We start from the raw sequence: 14,397 nt of genomic DNA, 5'->3' as shown, positions 1-14,397 counted from the left end.
TGTAGTCCCAGCTAGGGAGGCTGAGGCAGGAGAACAGCGTGAACCCGGGAGATGGAGCTTGTAGTGAGCTGAGATCATGCCACTGCACTCCAGTCTGGGTGACAGAGCAAAACTCCGTCTCAAAAAAAAAAAAAAAGTATCATATCAAGGAATTTCTATTTAATACAGCTTCTTCAACTAATTGGGTGGCTAGCTAAAAACATCTATTGAGTAGTTATTTACCTCTGATGGCTGTAATTTATTTTAGAAAGCAAAATAAAAACTAAGATTTGTCTTGGGTAACCTAAGTTAGAACAAGAAATACAAGAAATAATATCATTAACTTACTGCTGGTGTTCCAGAAGGGAAGCCGTCTTTCTCTGAATATGAAACAAAACATAATGTTAGCAATTCAAGAAATAGCACTTTTATATGATAAAAGGAAAAAAAAAAATAAAGCAGAAAAAGTGACATGTTCTTAAACTGATCTCAAGTTGAATTAACTCTTGAGAAAAATGATAACACAAGTAGTCAAATAAGAATTTATATAAGACCAAGCTAGGGAATCTGAAATCTAAATGAAACTATAAATTTACTAAAAAATTAGTGAATTATATACTTAAAATGGGTGAATTGTACTGCATGTAAATTATACCTCAATAAAGCTATCAAAATTTATTTTGAAAGTATACCTATCCATCTGTATTTATTAAAACAAAACAAATTTATTGATAAAGATACTTTCTCCAGTAAACTGCTGACTGTGGAACTTAATGCAACAATTAAGACAATGACAACTGTGCAAAGTAAAATTCTGACATTGTTTTGTTTTTCTTTTAAAAATGCCCAGAGACATACATATATATATCATATATAACATACACACAGGCCGTGCGCCGTGGCTCACACCTGTAATCCCAGCACTTTGGGAGGCTGAGACAGGCAGATCACCTGAGGTTGGGAGTTCAAGACCAGCCTGACCAACATGGAAAAACCCCGTCTCTACTAAAAATACAAAATTAGTCGGGTGTGGTGGCAAATGCTTGTAATCTCAGCTACTGAGGAGGCTGAGGCAGGAGAATTGCTTGAACCTGGGAGGCGGAGGTTGTGGTGAGCCAAGATTGTGCCATTTCACTCCAGCCTGGGCAACAGAGCAGAACTCCAGCTCAAAAACAAAACAAAACAACACACACACACACAAACACACACACATTTATGTATGTATGTATGTGTACTAGGTGCAAATAAGCTATCATTTGGTGGTCATTGATTTTTCAAAAAAATTACTAATTTACACACAGACTTACTGGTTGATACAAAAATTTTAGGAACAGGCCGGGCGCCTGTAATCCCAGCACTTTGGGAGGCCGAGACGGGCGGATCACGAGGTCAGGAGATCGAGACCATCCTGGCCAACACGGTGAAACCCCGTCTCTACTAAAATACAAAAAACTAGCCGGGCGAGGTGGCGGGCGCCTGTAGTCCCAGCTACTCGGGAGGCTGAGGCAGGAGAATGGCGTGAACCCGGGAGGCGGAGCTTTGCAGTGAGCTGAGATCCGGCCACTGCACTCCAGCCCGGGCGACAGCGCGAAATTCCGTCTCAAAAAAAAAAAAAAAAATACAAAAAACTAGCCGGGCGAGGTGGCGGGCGCCTGTAGTCCCAGCTACTCGGGAGGCTGAGGCAGGAGAATGGCGTGAACCCGGGAGACAAAGCTTGCAGTGAGCTGAGATCTGGCTACTGCACTCCAGCCTGGGCGGCAGAGCGAGACTCCGTCTCAAAAAAAAAAAAAAAAAAAAATTTAGGAACAAGTCTGACCTTTTCCTAAGGGTGTACTAGACTCAACAAAAAAGGTCAAGATCACTTGCAAAAAGATTTCTCTGTCTCCCCTGAGCACGGCCTTTATTTCTGTGAGGATGCAAACATTAAGTACAATCAATTAAAATCACATGCAGGATTTTAGCTTACTCATACTGTTTTTAAAAACCACGTGTATGACTTCAGAGACAGACAAACATATTGAAAAATGACATCCTGAGGGTGTAGTGAGCAAAATCTAAATTGAGGGAAACAGGACAAATGGTCTTGTTTCTTTAATAAATAAACGGCAAGAAAAGACAGCAGGAACCAGTGTGTGGGAGGGGAAGCCTAAAGATCAAATGAGATTCAGTATCAACCAACTGCAATGTATGAACTTTATTCTGATCTTTATTTGAACAAAAACTATTTTTAAAAATCCACTACACCACTTCTTACACTATATACCAATTCTCTGGTTCTCTCACAGATAACGGTATATCTCAGATACTGAGCAACTTGGAAAACAAAGTACACCAAACCCAATTTCCACCCAGCTATATTCATCCAGAAAGTAAAATTTACATTACTAGGATTACGTAGATAACATTCCAGATATTCCAATTCTGAGGTATAAATCCTTCTAGTTCTAACATTTATTTCATATACGATTTATCTTTTATATATTAAAATATATATATTCTATTATCTGCATACTCACGAGTTTCAATTTTTTGAGCGGACCTAAACATTTTTTAGTTCAAATCGGTGCAAAACAACCTCCTCTTGTCCCACTAACAATAAGTGTATTTCTAGTATGAACATGTCTATCAACCAGCTTCTTTTCCTTTGATTGCTGGAAGTCATTTAAAAGCAGTGACAAGTGAAAAATGAAAACAAAAACACAGCAATGAAGAGAAAAAACCAAATAAACAAAAAGCCAAAATATCCATCAACTCCCATTTCTGGTAAACCTATGAGATTACTATAATTCACAGATCCAAATTATGCTTCAGAACTGCCCTGGATCAGTCTACAAAAGGTAGAATCTATCCAGGGAAAAAACGTTATCGACAAGAACCATAGTTTAGCTTTTCATTTTTCCAGGAGTAATCTTTTTATGTAGAAGTGCTTCACGAATCTCCATCTGATCCAGCCTTACGCCACTGTCTTACCAGGAGGAGTAAAGCTCAGATATTTCTGCTTCACTGTGTTGGAGTCGTAGAACTTGAGGACATCCAGCACAGCCTGAGGATTCTTCTTTTGCTCTAGTTTGGTGATATTGGAGGTCTGTAGTAATCGAGCCCACTGTTCTGGCATGCCCTAACAAAAAGATATTCAGAAATTAGTTATGGTTTAAATTGATGCAGTAAAATTAATTTCCAGAGATAAATAACAAAATATACAGAACAAACCAATCTTTTAAGTGTAGGTTTGACTAAATTCTAAAAGATCTCGTTTTCTAAAGGTCTATTTTTTCTTTTTCTGAGACAGAGTCTCGCTCCGTCCCCCAGGCTGGAGCGCAATGGCGCGATCTCGGCTCATTGCAAGCTCTGCCTCCTGGGTTCACGCCATTCTCCTGCCTTAGCCTCCTGAGTGGCTGGGACTACAGGCGCCCGCCACCATGCCTGGCTAATTTTTCGTATTTTTAGTAGAGATGGGTTTCACCATGTTAGCCAGGATGGTCTCGATCTCCTGACCTCGCGATCCGCCCGCCCCAGGCTCCCAAAGCGTTGGTTACAGGCGTGAGCCACCGCACCTGGCCTGGGTCTATTTTTCTAAGTCTGCTTTGCATAACTATAATTAATAGGCTCTGCTCTCCAGGGAAACAATATATCCAACCATTAACACTTTTATAAAAAGCAGAAAGCAGTAAGAATTCATAGTTAACATATGGATAGAAATGCTAATTTCCTTTTTTTTGAGATGGACGTTTGCCCTTCTTGCCCAGGCTGGAGTGCAATGGCACAGTCTCAGCTCACTGCAACCTCCACCTCCCGGGTTCAAGTGATTCCCTTGCCTCAGCCTCCTGAGTAGCTGGAATTATAGGTGTACACCACCGCGCCTGGCTAATTTTTTTGTATTTTTAGTAGAGACAGGGTATCACCACGTTGGCCAGGCTGGTCTCAAACTCCTGACCTCAAATGATCTGCCATCCTTGGCCTCCCAAAATGCTGGGATTACAGGCATGAGCCACCACGCCTGGCCTGAAATGTTAATTTCAAATTTAATAATGAAGGAAAATGTTTGAGTGCTATTTCACATGTTATAAATGGGCCCGAACTAGGTAAACTTACAGTGAATTCTCCAGTAACAGCATCAAAGCCAACATGGATGGTGTGTTCAAAATCAGATGGAGGAGAAATTTCTGGCCGTTCTTTTTCTTTCTTTTTACTTCCTAGAGGGCATCAGAAAAAAAGAAAAAGAATCAGCCTATTTAAACAAGACTAGTGAAGGCACTTACAATTTTGTTTTTTTGTCTTTTGCTTTTTTACACAGAGTTTCGCTCTTGTTGCCCAGGCTGGAGTGCACTGGTGCGATCTCGGCTCATTGCAACCTCTGCTTCCCGGGTTCAAGCCATCCTCCTGCCTCAGCCTCCCGAGTCGCTGCGATTACAGGTGTGCACCACCCCTCCTGGCTAATTTTTGTATTTTTAGTAGAAACAGGGTTTCGCCATGTTGGTCAGGCTGGTCTCAAACTCCTGATCCACCTGCCTCGGCCTCCCAAAGTGCTGGGATTACAGATGTGAGCCACTGCTTGCCCGGTATATTATATTTTTCCTAAAACATATTAGGATCAAAGTTATTCTAGAAAACATACTAGGATCAAAGTTATTCTAGAAAAGATTTCCCCTAAAAACACTGGCTGATAGGAAACTAGCAAACGGAGTAAAGCAGACTGTCCTGCCACAGAGCAGGGCTGGACACAACCAAACACCATCCTGATGAGGAGGCACACGGAGCGAGCAACGGCAGCCCGAACAGAGCACAGGCAGGAGAGACACCCCTTAGGGCGCCAGCTCTCTCACAAAGGGCTACATCTGAGGTTCTGAGCAATGTGCACAGCAAACACAGCAAACCCCATTTCCGCTCCGCTGCATACATTGGGAAGTCAGATTTGCATTGCTGTGACCCCGCAGAGGATACACACTGTCAGGACAAGCAGTTGACAAAGCCACCTCGCCTTTTTTGTGCAAGCCGAATCATTCCTTTTTAGTGGAGTTACTAATTGCCACATTTTAAAACTACACAGTTTTTCTATGATCCGAGTGCAGAAAAAATTATTTCTGCAACATTTCGGCCATACACCTATCAATAATATTCTCTGTAAACTCTAACACGTCAGTTCCTCCCTGCAACCCCTCCCTCTCAGCTCCTCCTGCTCTAATCCACAGTCGCTCATGCCTAGGCCTCCTGCACAGTTCCCGTCCATGCCATCCCTTTACTCCTGCCCTGTGCTGGAATCTATTTTCTGGATCTTATGTCTTCCTCCTCTAGATTTATCCCTTTAGTTGATAGTTCTTGACTCATTATATATATGCATATATATGTTGGAAATGTGTTTTTTTACCCTCAGCATTTCCAGTGTTGCTATTGAGAAGGCCAGCGCCATTCTGGTTCTCGTTTGGAGCCACTGCTGGAAGTCAATTGTCTGTATATGTGTAAGTCTGTCTCTGGAGGCTCTGCCCTGTTGCAATTATCTGTTTGTCTGCCTTACGCCACTATTAGACTGCCTTGATTATTTTACTGCCATTTTGTAACACGCATTGAAACTTCTTTTTCTTTTGTCAAAGCTTTTTGGGTCATCCAGGTCCTCTGCATTTCCGTGTGAGTTTTAGAATGAGCTTATGAATTTCTACAGAAAGCCTGTTGGAATTCTGACTAGAATTGGAATGAATGTACAGACGAATTTTAGGGAGAATTTCTTTCTTTCTTTTTTTTTTTTTTAGAGGGAGTCTCATTCTGTCACCCAGGCTGGAGTGCAGTGGCATGATCTCGGCTCACTGCAACCTCTGCCTCCCGGGTTCAAGTGATTCTCCTACCTCAACCTTCTGAGTAGCTGGGATTACAGGCGCCCGCCACCACACCAGGCTGATTTTTGTAATTTCTGGTAGAGATGGGGTTTCACCATGTTGGCCAGGCTGGTCTCAAACTTCTGGCCTCAAGCGATCCACCTGCTTTGGCCTGCCAAAGTGCTTGGATTACAGACATGAGCCACTGCGCCTGGCTGAGAATTTATTTCTTGATTTCTTAACAACACCGAGTTTTCTGATCCATGAAAACAGTAAAACTTTTCATTTATTTAGGTCTTTAAAAATTTCTTTCAGCAGTGTTTGCAGTTGTCTGTGTCTGTTCGGTATGCTTTATCAGAATACCACTGCCTCGGCAATGTATTAATATAAACATCAGAAGCTGGCTGGGAGCAGTAGCTCATGCCTGTAATCCTGGCACTTTGGAAGACTGAGGTGGGCAGATCACATGAGGCCAGGAGTTCAAGACCCATCTGGCCAATATGGCAAAACACCGTATCTAAAATCAAACTTTAGCCGAGTATGGTGGCACGAGAATTGCTTGAACCCAGGAGGTGGAGGCTGCAGTGACCCGAGACTGTGTCACTGCACTCTAGCCTCGGTCACAGCGTGAGACTCTGTCCCAAAAAAAAAACAAGTTCGTTTGGCTCACAGTTCTTCTGGAGGCTGGGAAGTCCTCCAGATCAAGGATCAAGAAGCCACATCTGGTGAGGGCCCTTCTTGTTGTGTCATAACGTAGTAGAAGGCATCACATTGCAAGAAAGAGCAGGACAGGGCCAAACTGGCTTTCATAACCAACTCGCACCCACAATAAAGACGTTGAGTCCATCCGTGAGCACTCGCGTCGTCTCCTGAAGGTCCCATCTCTCAACACTGTCTTACTGGGGCTTCAGTTTCTAACACGTGAACTCTGGGGCCACTTCTAATCAGAGCGCACGCTGTTTCATCAGTTTTTGCTCCCGGGTTCCTGCCATTCTCCTGCCTCAGCCTCCCAAGTAGCTGGGACTACAGGCGCCCGCCACTGCGCCTGGCTAATTTTTTGTAGTTTTTTTTTAGTAGAGATGGGGTTTCACCGTGGTCTCGATCTCCTGACCTTGTGATCCGCCCGCCTCGGGCTCCCAAAGTGCTGGGATTACAGGCGTGAGCCACCGCACCCGGCCTCAAATGCCTTTTCTATACATATTGAGACAAACCCATGGCTCATCCGTTGTGTTAATACAGTAAATAACATCAATCGATTTTCAAACTTAAACCAATGAAATCCACTTAGTCATGACGTATCACCCTTCTTATACACTGTTGGATTCCAATTGCTAAAATCTTGCTAAGAATTTAACATTGGCCACGCACAATGGCTCATGCCCGTAATCCTAGCAGTTTGGGAGGCTGAGGCAGAGGGATCACTTGAGCTCAGGAGTTCGAGGCCAGCCTGGCCAACATGGTGAAGTCTGGTCTCTACTAAAAATACAATAATTAGCTGGGCGTGGTGGTGCACGCCTATAATCCCGCCTACTCGGGAGGCTGAGGCAGGAGAACTGCATGAACCCGGGAGGTGGCAGTTGCACTGAGCCAAGATGGCGCCACTGCATTCCAGCCAAGGCAACAAAGCAAGACTCCTTCTCCGAAAAAAAAAAAGAGAGAGAAAAAAAAGATTGGTACATATTTGTTCATACCATCTTTTTAAAATCTGTATGGTGCCATCACCTCTCTCATTCTCAATACCGGTAATCTGTCTCTCCTCCCCATCCACAGCCACCTTCCCTCCCCGTCAGTCTGGCTACAGGTTTATCCATTTTATTGATATTCTAAATGAATCTACTTTTGGTTGCAGTGATTTTCTCTACTCTTTCTTTTCTTCTAACATGGTGTTTAATACCGTAAGTTCTCCACTAAGCACTGCTTTAGCAGTATCCTACAAATATCGATGTTTTGAATTTTCATTCAGCTTAATATATTTTCTAAATCTTTTTATTTGTGAAGTGCTTTCTCTACTTTCCAAGTATTTCCAGAGACCTTCTTGTGACTGATTTTTAATTGAATTATATTAAGGTCACGAGAACACATTTTGTATGATTTTATTTATTTATTTGTTTATTTATTTATTTTTGGATACAGAGTCTAGCTTTGTTGCCCAGGCTGGAGTGAAGTGGCATAATCTTCACTCACTGCAACCTCCGCCTCCTGCGTTCAAGCAATTCTCTGCCTCAGACTCCTGAGTAGCTGGGATTACGGCGCCTGCCACCATGCCTGGCTTATTTTTGTACTTTTAGTAGAGACGGGGTTTTACCATGTTGGCCAGGCTGGTCTGGATCTCCTGACCTTGTGATCCATCCGCCTCGGCATCGCAAAGTGCTGGGATTACAGGTGTGAGTCATCGCACCCAGCCTATTTATTTTGAGAGGGAGTATCGCTCTGTCACCCAGGCTGGTGTGCAATGGTGCAATCTCAGCTCACTGCAGCCTCCACCTCCCAGGTTCAAACGATTCTACTTCAGCCTCCCGAGTGGCTGGGATTACATGTGCCTGCTACCACGTCCAGCTAATTTTTATACTTTTAGTTAAGACGGGGTTTCACCATGTTGGCCAGGCTGGTCTTGAACTCCTGACCTCAAGTGATCTGCCCACCTCAGCCTCCCCAAGTGCTGGGATTACAGGTATGAGCCACTGTGCCCAGCCAACATTTTTGAGAATTTTTAAAAGTAGACCTCATGTGTCTTTAAAGAGAATGTATATTCTGCTGTTATTGTGTGGAGTGTTCTATAAATGTCTATTAGGTCAAGTTGGCTGATAGTTACGTTCAAATTTTTTATATCATTACCGATTTTATGTCTATTTTTTCTACCAATTACCGAGAGAAGTTTTGGAATCTCTAATTATAATTGAATTTTCCTGTTTCTTCTTGAAATCCTCTCAGTTTTTGCTTCGTGAATTTTGAAGCTGTTATTAGGTATATAAATGTTTAGTTCTATTATATCAGCTTAACGAACTGGTCCTATTATCACGAAATAACAACCTTCCTTATTATCACTGATAGTATTTTTTAGCTCTGAAATCTAGTTTGTTTGCTGTTTATACAGCCAGTCCAGGTTTCTTTTAATTGTTAGCACATCTTTTCTATCCTTTTATTCTGACCTATTTTGTGGCTTTATGTTTTAAAGTAGATTTCTTGGAGGTAGGTCTGTTTTTATCAATCTTTTCTGCCTTCTTCTGGACTAAGTATTTTGAGATTCCCTTTTATCTACTGAGTTGTTTCTTAAGCTAGAACTCTTCATATACTACCATGTTCACCTGTTGAAATTGTACACTTCAATGGTTTTAGTTTATTTAGAGTTGTGCAATCATAATCACAATCTAACTTTAGAACATTTATCATACCCAAAAGAAACCTTGCGCCTAATGGCGATGACTCCCCATTTCAGCCGCTGCCCAATCCCAAACCTCAGGCAACCACCAATCTACTTTGTCTCCGTAAGTTTGCCCGTTCCGCTCATTCATCTAGATGGGACCACACAATATGCAGGTGTTTTGCGAATGACTTTTTTCACTTCATGTTTCTGGGATTCATCCATGTTACAAGGTTTATCAGTGCTTTGTATCTTAAACACTCAAACGATTATCTTTCAAAGAAATTTAGATAAGAAAGAACGCATCCCACAGGGGTCCCCAACCCCCAGGCCACGAACTGGTACCAGTCCAAGGTGAGTGGGCATCACTGCCGGAGCTCCGCCTCCTGTCAGATCAGCAGTGGCGTTAGATTCTCATAGCGTGAACCCTGCTGCGGACTGTGCACGTGAGGGATCCAGGTTGTGTGCTTCTTACGAGAATCTAATGGCTGATGACCTCAGGTGCTGGGTCTGTGGAAAAATTGTCTTCCGTGAAACCAATCCCTGTTGCCAAAAAGGTCAGGAACCACTGATGAACCACTTCCAGTGCTTTTCATTCTTTCCTGTAAGTCCACATTTCCATCTGACATCACCTTCCTTCTGCCTGAAGGGCTTAGTTTAACATTTTTTGTAGTAGGTCTGCTGACAATACACTCTTTCTGCTTTTATGCATTTAAAATTCTGTTTCCTCCTTTGTTTTGGAAAGACACTTTCAAAGAGTATAGAATTCCAGGCCGATAGATTTTTTTCTCTTTAAATACTTGAGAGATGTTGTTCCTTGTCTTCCGGCTTGCATTGTTACTTAGATACAGTCTGTGATCTCTCTATCTTTGTCCTCTATATGTAGTGAGTCTTTTTTTTCTGGTAGCTTTTAAAATTTTCTCTATCACTGTTTTTCGTGTTTGTTTGTTTGTTTTGGTTTGAAATAGGGTCTCACTCTGACACCCAGGCTGGAGTGCAGTAGTGTGATCTCAGCTCAGTGAGCCTCAACCTCTGGGCTCAAGCAATCCTCCTGCCTCAGCCTCCCCAGTCCTGGGAGTACAGGTGCACACCACCCTGCCCAGATCATTTTTCTTACTTTTGTTTTTTTGTAGGGATGGGGTTTCGCCACATTGCCCAGGCTGGTCTCGAACTCCTGGGCTCAAGTGATCTTCCCCACGTTGGCCTCCCAAAATCCTAGGATTAAAGGCCTGAGCCACTGCGCCCAGCCCTATCACTGGTTTTAAACAATTTGATTACTATAAGCCTTGGTGTAGTTTTCATGTTTCCTATGCTCAAATTTTGTTAGATTTATTGAATCTGTGGGTTTACAGTTTTCATTAAATTTGAAAATTTTAAGCCATTTTTCAAAAAAGTATGAGGATATTTAAGCTGGTTTTTATTGGATATGTTTGCTTAGAGAGTCTCTGTAATTTACTTGTTGATTTTCTTTCTTTTCCTCACCCCTGTGCCTAGGTTGCTGCCCCCTTTCCAGCACTAAATGGCACTCTAAGTCCAGGTTTGCCTTGGTTCTAGCAGAGTGCAGCCCATCCTAAATGGGAGCGAGGAGCCCCAGAGGGGATATTCTGGCAGCAGTACAGGAAGGGTGCTGTGGAATAAACCTCCTACAACACGGCGGTGCTGAACAGCCGCTCTATTTGGCATCCCCTTTGGCTGAGTTACACAGCAGGGTTTCCAAAGCTGGGAAACGTAATCCCACCTCCCTCCTTTGCCTCTGGCTGTCCTCAGGGTAATTCTCCCTTTGGGCACTCCCTATGCCTCCTGTGGGCTAAGGCAGGGACAGGCCTCCTGCTAGGGAACCCAAGATGGTGGGGAAGGTGGCCGTCCTCTTCAATCTCACTTTTTCCCATGTAGAAACTGTAAATTGGGAGAGATCTTCCCACACTCGGTGCCAGGCAGACTGGGGGAAGGGGTGCTGCAGATACAGAAGTCCGATTCTTACAGCATGCTTGGAGTTCTTTCATTTCTCTGTGCCCCTGGGAACTGTCTCTTTCTCATATTTGAGTTCTTGGATATTGCTGGCGATCATCTCAGTGCTGTAGGTTCTTGGTTTTCTGTGGTGGGAACGGCAGAGTGAGTGAAGCCAGTGAGCTTCTATATCACTACTTAAGAGCTAGAAGTCGCTATTTCCTTGTCATTAGTTAGACCTTTTAACTGTTATCTTTTCTCTCATATGTTCCATCTTTGTATTTCTGTTTAATTCTTTGGGATAATTTTCTTTTCTTTTTTTATTTGAGACAGAGACTTGCCCTGTCGCCCAGGCTGGAGTGCAAGGGCGCAATCTCGGCTCGCTGCAACCTCAGCCTCCCAGGTGAAAGTGATTCTCCTGCCTCAGCCTCCCAAGTAGCTGGGATTACAGGTATATGCCACCAAGCCCAGCTACTTTTGTACTTTTAGTAGAGACGGGATTTCACCATGTTAGCCAGGCTGGTTTCGAACTTCTGACCTCAAGTGATCCATGCACCTGGGTCTCCCAAAGTGCTGGGCTTACAGGCTTGAGCCACCACTCCAGCCGGGAGAATGTTCTTGATTATCTCCCACTCTTCTTTCTATTGCTATCTTTTGTTTGTTTTGGTAATTTTAGATGTTGATATTCCAAGAATTAGTTTTCCATTGTTCTCTGTTCATTCTTCCTCTGCGAACTCTTTTCTTGTTTCCTGGATTCCTTTCTCTCCTCTCTCTGAAGATTACCCAGTATGTGTGTGTGCACACGCTGGCGTTTTGGGGGTTTTCTCCTTACACTATTTAAGTTCCTGTTTTTATCCCTATTGTTTTGGACTCTCCTTCTCATTTATAAAGGGTTTCTCATAAATGTCTGCTGATCCTTTACTGTCTACGCATACAGAAAAGTATTAAAAAGCTGACTGGGAGATAAGCCAACCTTAACACTAAAGATAAGGACAGTATGCAAGGTACCTAAAGTATTTTTTCTCCAGGCCATTGTTTATCCAGAGAAAAACCCTCCAGTCTCCTGTCTGAGAGCTATGAGTCAGGCTCCAAGTATTCCGAAAGCAGGATGGGGAAAGGAGATGAAAATGCTGACTTGCATGGAAGTCACCTTCTTCACTCTGGAGCTTCTACTTTTCCTGACTCCCCTGATAAGAACAGAGGCCTCTCTGGTTTAATTTCCCTTGAAATAAATGTAAATGTCAGTTTATTCTTTTTTCCTTGCAGAGAATGGGGGTTACATTTACGTGGATTGTGGGGTGTAAAGGAGGAGTCTTGGCGGGCCTCTGACACTTTCTATGTTGATTTTCAACTAATCCCCCTTCTTTTCAGCATGTGTATTACATCCCACCCCTACTCTGACACAGTATTGTGTGCCTCTAAATCTTGAGCTTCCGGAATTTTTACAAGGGAAACTTGGTCCCCTTCTCACAGATTCCCCTCTGCTAACACTTAGGTGACGTGTTTCTCTGTCCTGCCGAGTCAGGTGCCAATTTTCCACCACTTCCGCCTTCCAAATGTGTACTGAGGCCCCTTTCACACTACTATCTCCTCTTTCTCTTCGACCTTGTGTGTGTGTGTATATACATATATGTGTTTTTTTTTTTTTCTTCTGTCATTTTAGTTGAATCTTGGGAGGGAGAGTAAATAGAATGCCTCTGTATGTGGTCAACATGCTGTGTGTAACCTGAAGATTCTTCCAATATCAAAGAGTTAAAAATTATGCTGTTTGATAAGTCTATACATATAAAACTGGAAATGTTACCATATGCTACTCTTTGTTTACCATGGTACTACTAATTTAGTATTGGTAGGAAACACAACAATACTTATTTAACTAGTAATGACAGATTTATGCTCAAATGTCCATCCCCTCTCTAGGCACATAACTTAGAAGAGATCTGGTCACAGTGACAGGGAAGGGAATACTGGTTATGGAAAGGAGCAGAGGGAAATGAAATTGTTAAGCCTGGATTATCTTTACTGAAACACACAATTATTAATATGTCTATCATAAATTACTTTTCTCTCAATTTTCACTAGACTTTGAGTAATTTGAGGTTGTGCGCTCAACATTTCTTTATGTCCCTTGGCTTCTAACGGAATACCCCACATACAGGAGAAAATATTTGTTAGTTAATGATAAACTCGTAGTTTACAATTTAACGTGCGATGATTATATGTGTTCTTTCTTTTAAAAAAAACCTGCTCGGCATCCTACTTCTGGAAACTTCCCTCACCCTTCCTCTATGCAGACGGTTGGGAAAGATGCCATTTTCTTACATGACTATGGGTCCAAGGTGGACATTTAATTCAAGCCAGGTCAGCACAGCTTCCCACATACCCTTGGGCAACTGGTTCAAGGGCAGCTACCTCAGCAGCTAAGCCAGACTCAGCTCCCTCAGAATCAGTCTATCACCAGTGACTGAAGTTATAAGAAACTGAGCCCAGGAATTATATTTCTTAACACATAGAGAAAAAACATTCTGAAATAAGAAATATAAAATAAGAAAGAAATATAAAAAGAAGGGTGAGAGATATCCAGCAAGAGAACTCCTGGTCCCTGCTGTGTCTAAGGCCTAGTCAATATTCTTCAACTTGGAAATGTTAAGAGTTTAGAGAAATATATTAAAGTTTCATATATGATGGAAGTATAGAGTAAAAAGTTAAAGGAAAGACACAAAAACAATGAAGCAGAACTTGAGATAGAGTCACATTCATTCATTCAAAATAAACATAATATCCTAAAAATCTGTTTAATTCCATCTGTTTTTATGTAACACACATACAGGTACTCTGTATATTTTAATAGCCTCAATGGGAAAAGGAAGGGATATTAGAAACAGCATCTAAAACAAAAAGATACCAAAGCATATCTCGAATTGACCAATGTGCTGGAAGGACAATGTGCTAGAAGAATATTGCTATATAAACAGAATGTCTTTGATACTGTTATATATAACAACTCTAGAAGCCCAGAAATAGAGGGCCAATCAAAATAAATTTATGTAGATGTGGGGGTCCAGTCAGGATGGCAGAAGAAATTATAGAAATAGAAAAAAGCAAACCTTCTTAGAAGGCCGGGGAGTTTTGGATAGCTTCAAATAGTTTGGCTGAAGGCAGCCAGATTTTCTTTTCAGGAGCCAGAGAGCTTAAGGTGCAGATACAAAGGAATATAAAGTAGTTTATTTAAAGAGCTTGTTCTGTGGTCCTAAGACTAACCTTTGATCATTTGTGGGCAAGATGGCCCTCTCTAGGGTGGGG

The 14,397-nt window shown here is 42.3% G+C and overlaps 1 protein-coding gene across 1 annotated transcript in view; it reads right to left on the bottom strand.

The window, feature by feature from the left end:
* Positions 1 to 14,397, bottom strand: part of PAK2 (p21 protein (Cdc42/Rac)-activated kinase 2) — a 72,176-nt gene that overhangs the window by 46,710 nt on the left and 11,069 nt on the right. The window contains exons 2-4 of the mRNA XM_011961180.1: positions 4,072 to 4,172; positions 2,950 to 3,097; positions 328 to 359 (exon numbers count right to left, since the gene is read on the bottom strand). Coding sequence (XP_011816570.1) covers positions 328 to 359; positions 2,950 to 3,097; positions 4,072 to 4,172 — 281 coding nt within the window. The remainder of the gene's footprint in view (positions 1 to 327; positions 360 to 2,949; positions 3,098 to 4,071; positions 4,173 to 14,397) is intronic.

Source organism: Colobus angolensis, unplaced genomic scaffold (genome assembly GCF_000951035.1).
Source record: "Colobus angolensis palliatus isolate OR3802 unplaced genomic scaffold, Cang.pa_1.0 Scaffold54, whole genome shotgun sequence".
NCBI classification, from domain to species: Eukaryota; Metazoa; Chordata; class Mammalia; order Primates; family Cercopithecidae; genus Colobus; species Colobus angolensis.
Note: the sequence above shows the minus strand (reverse complement) of the source record. Positions and strands in the feature narration are given on the sequence as shown.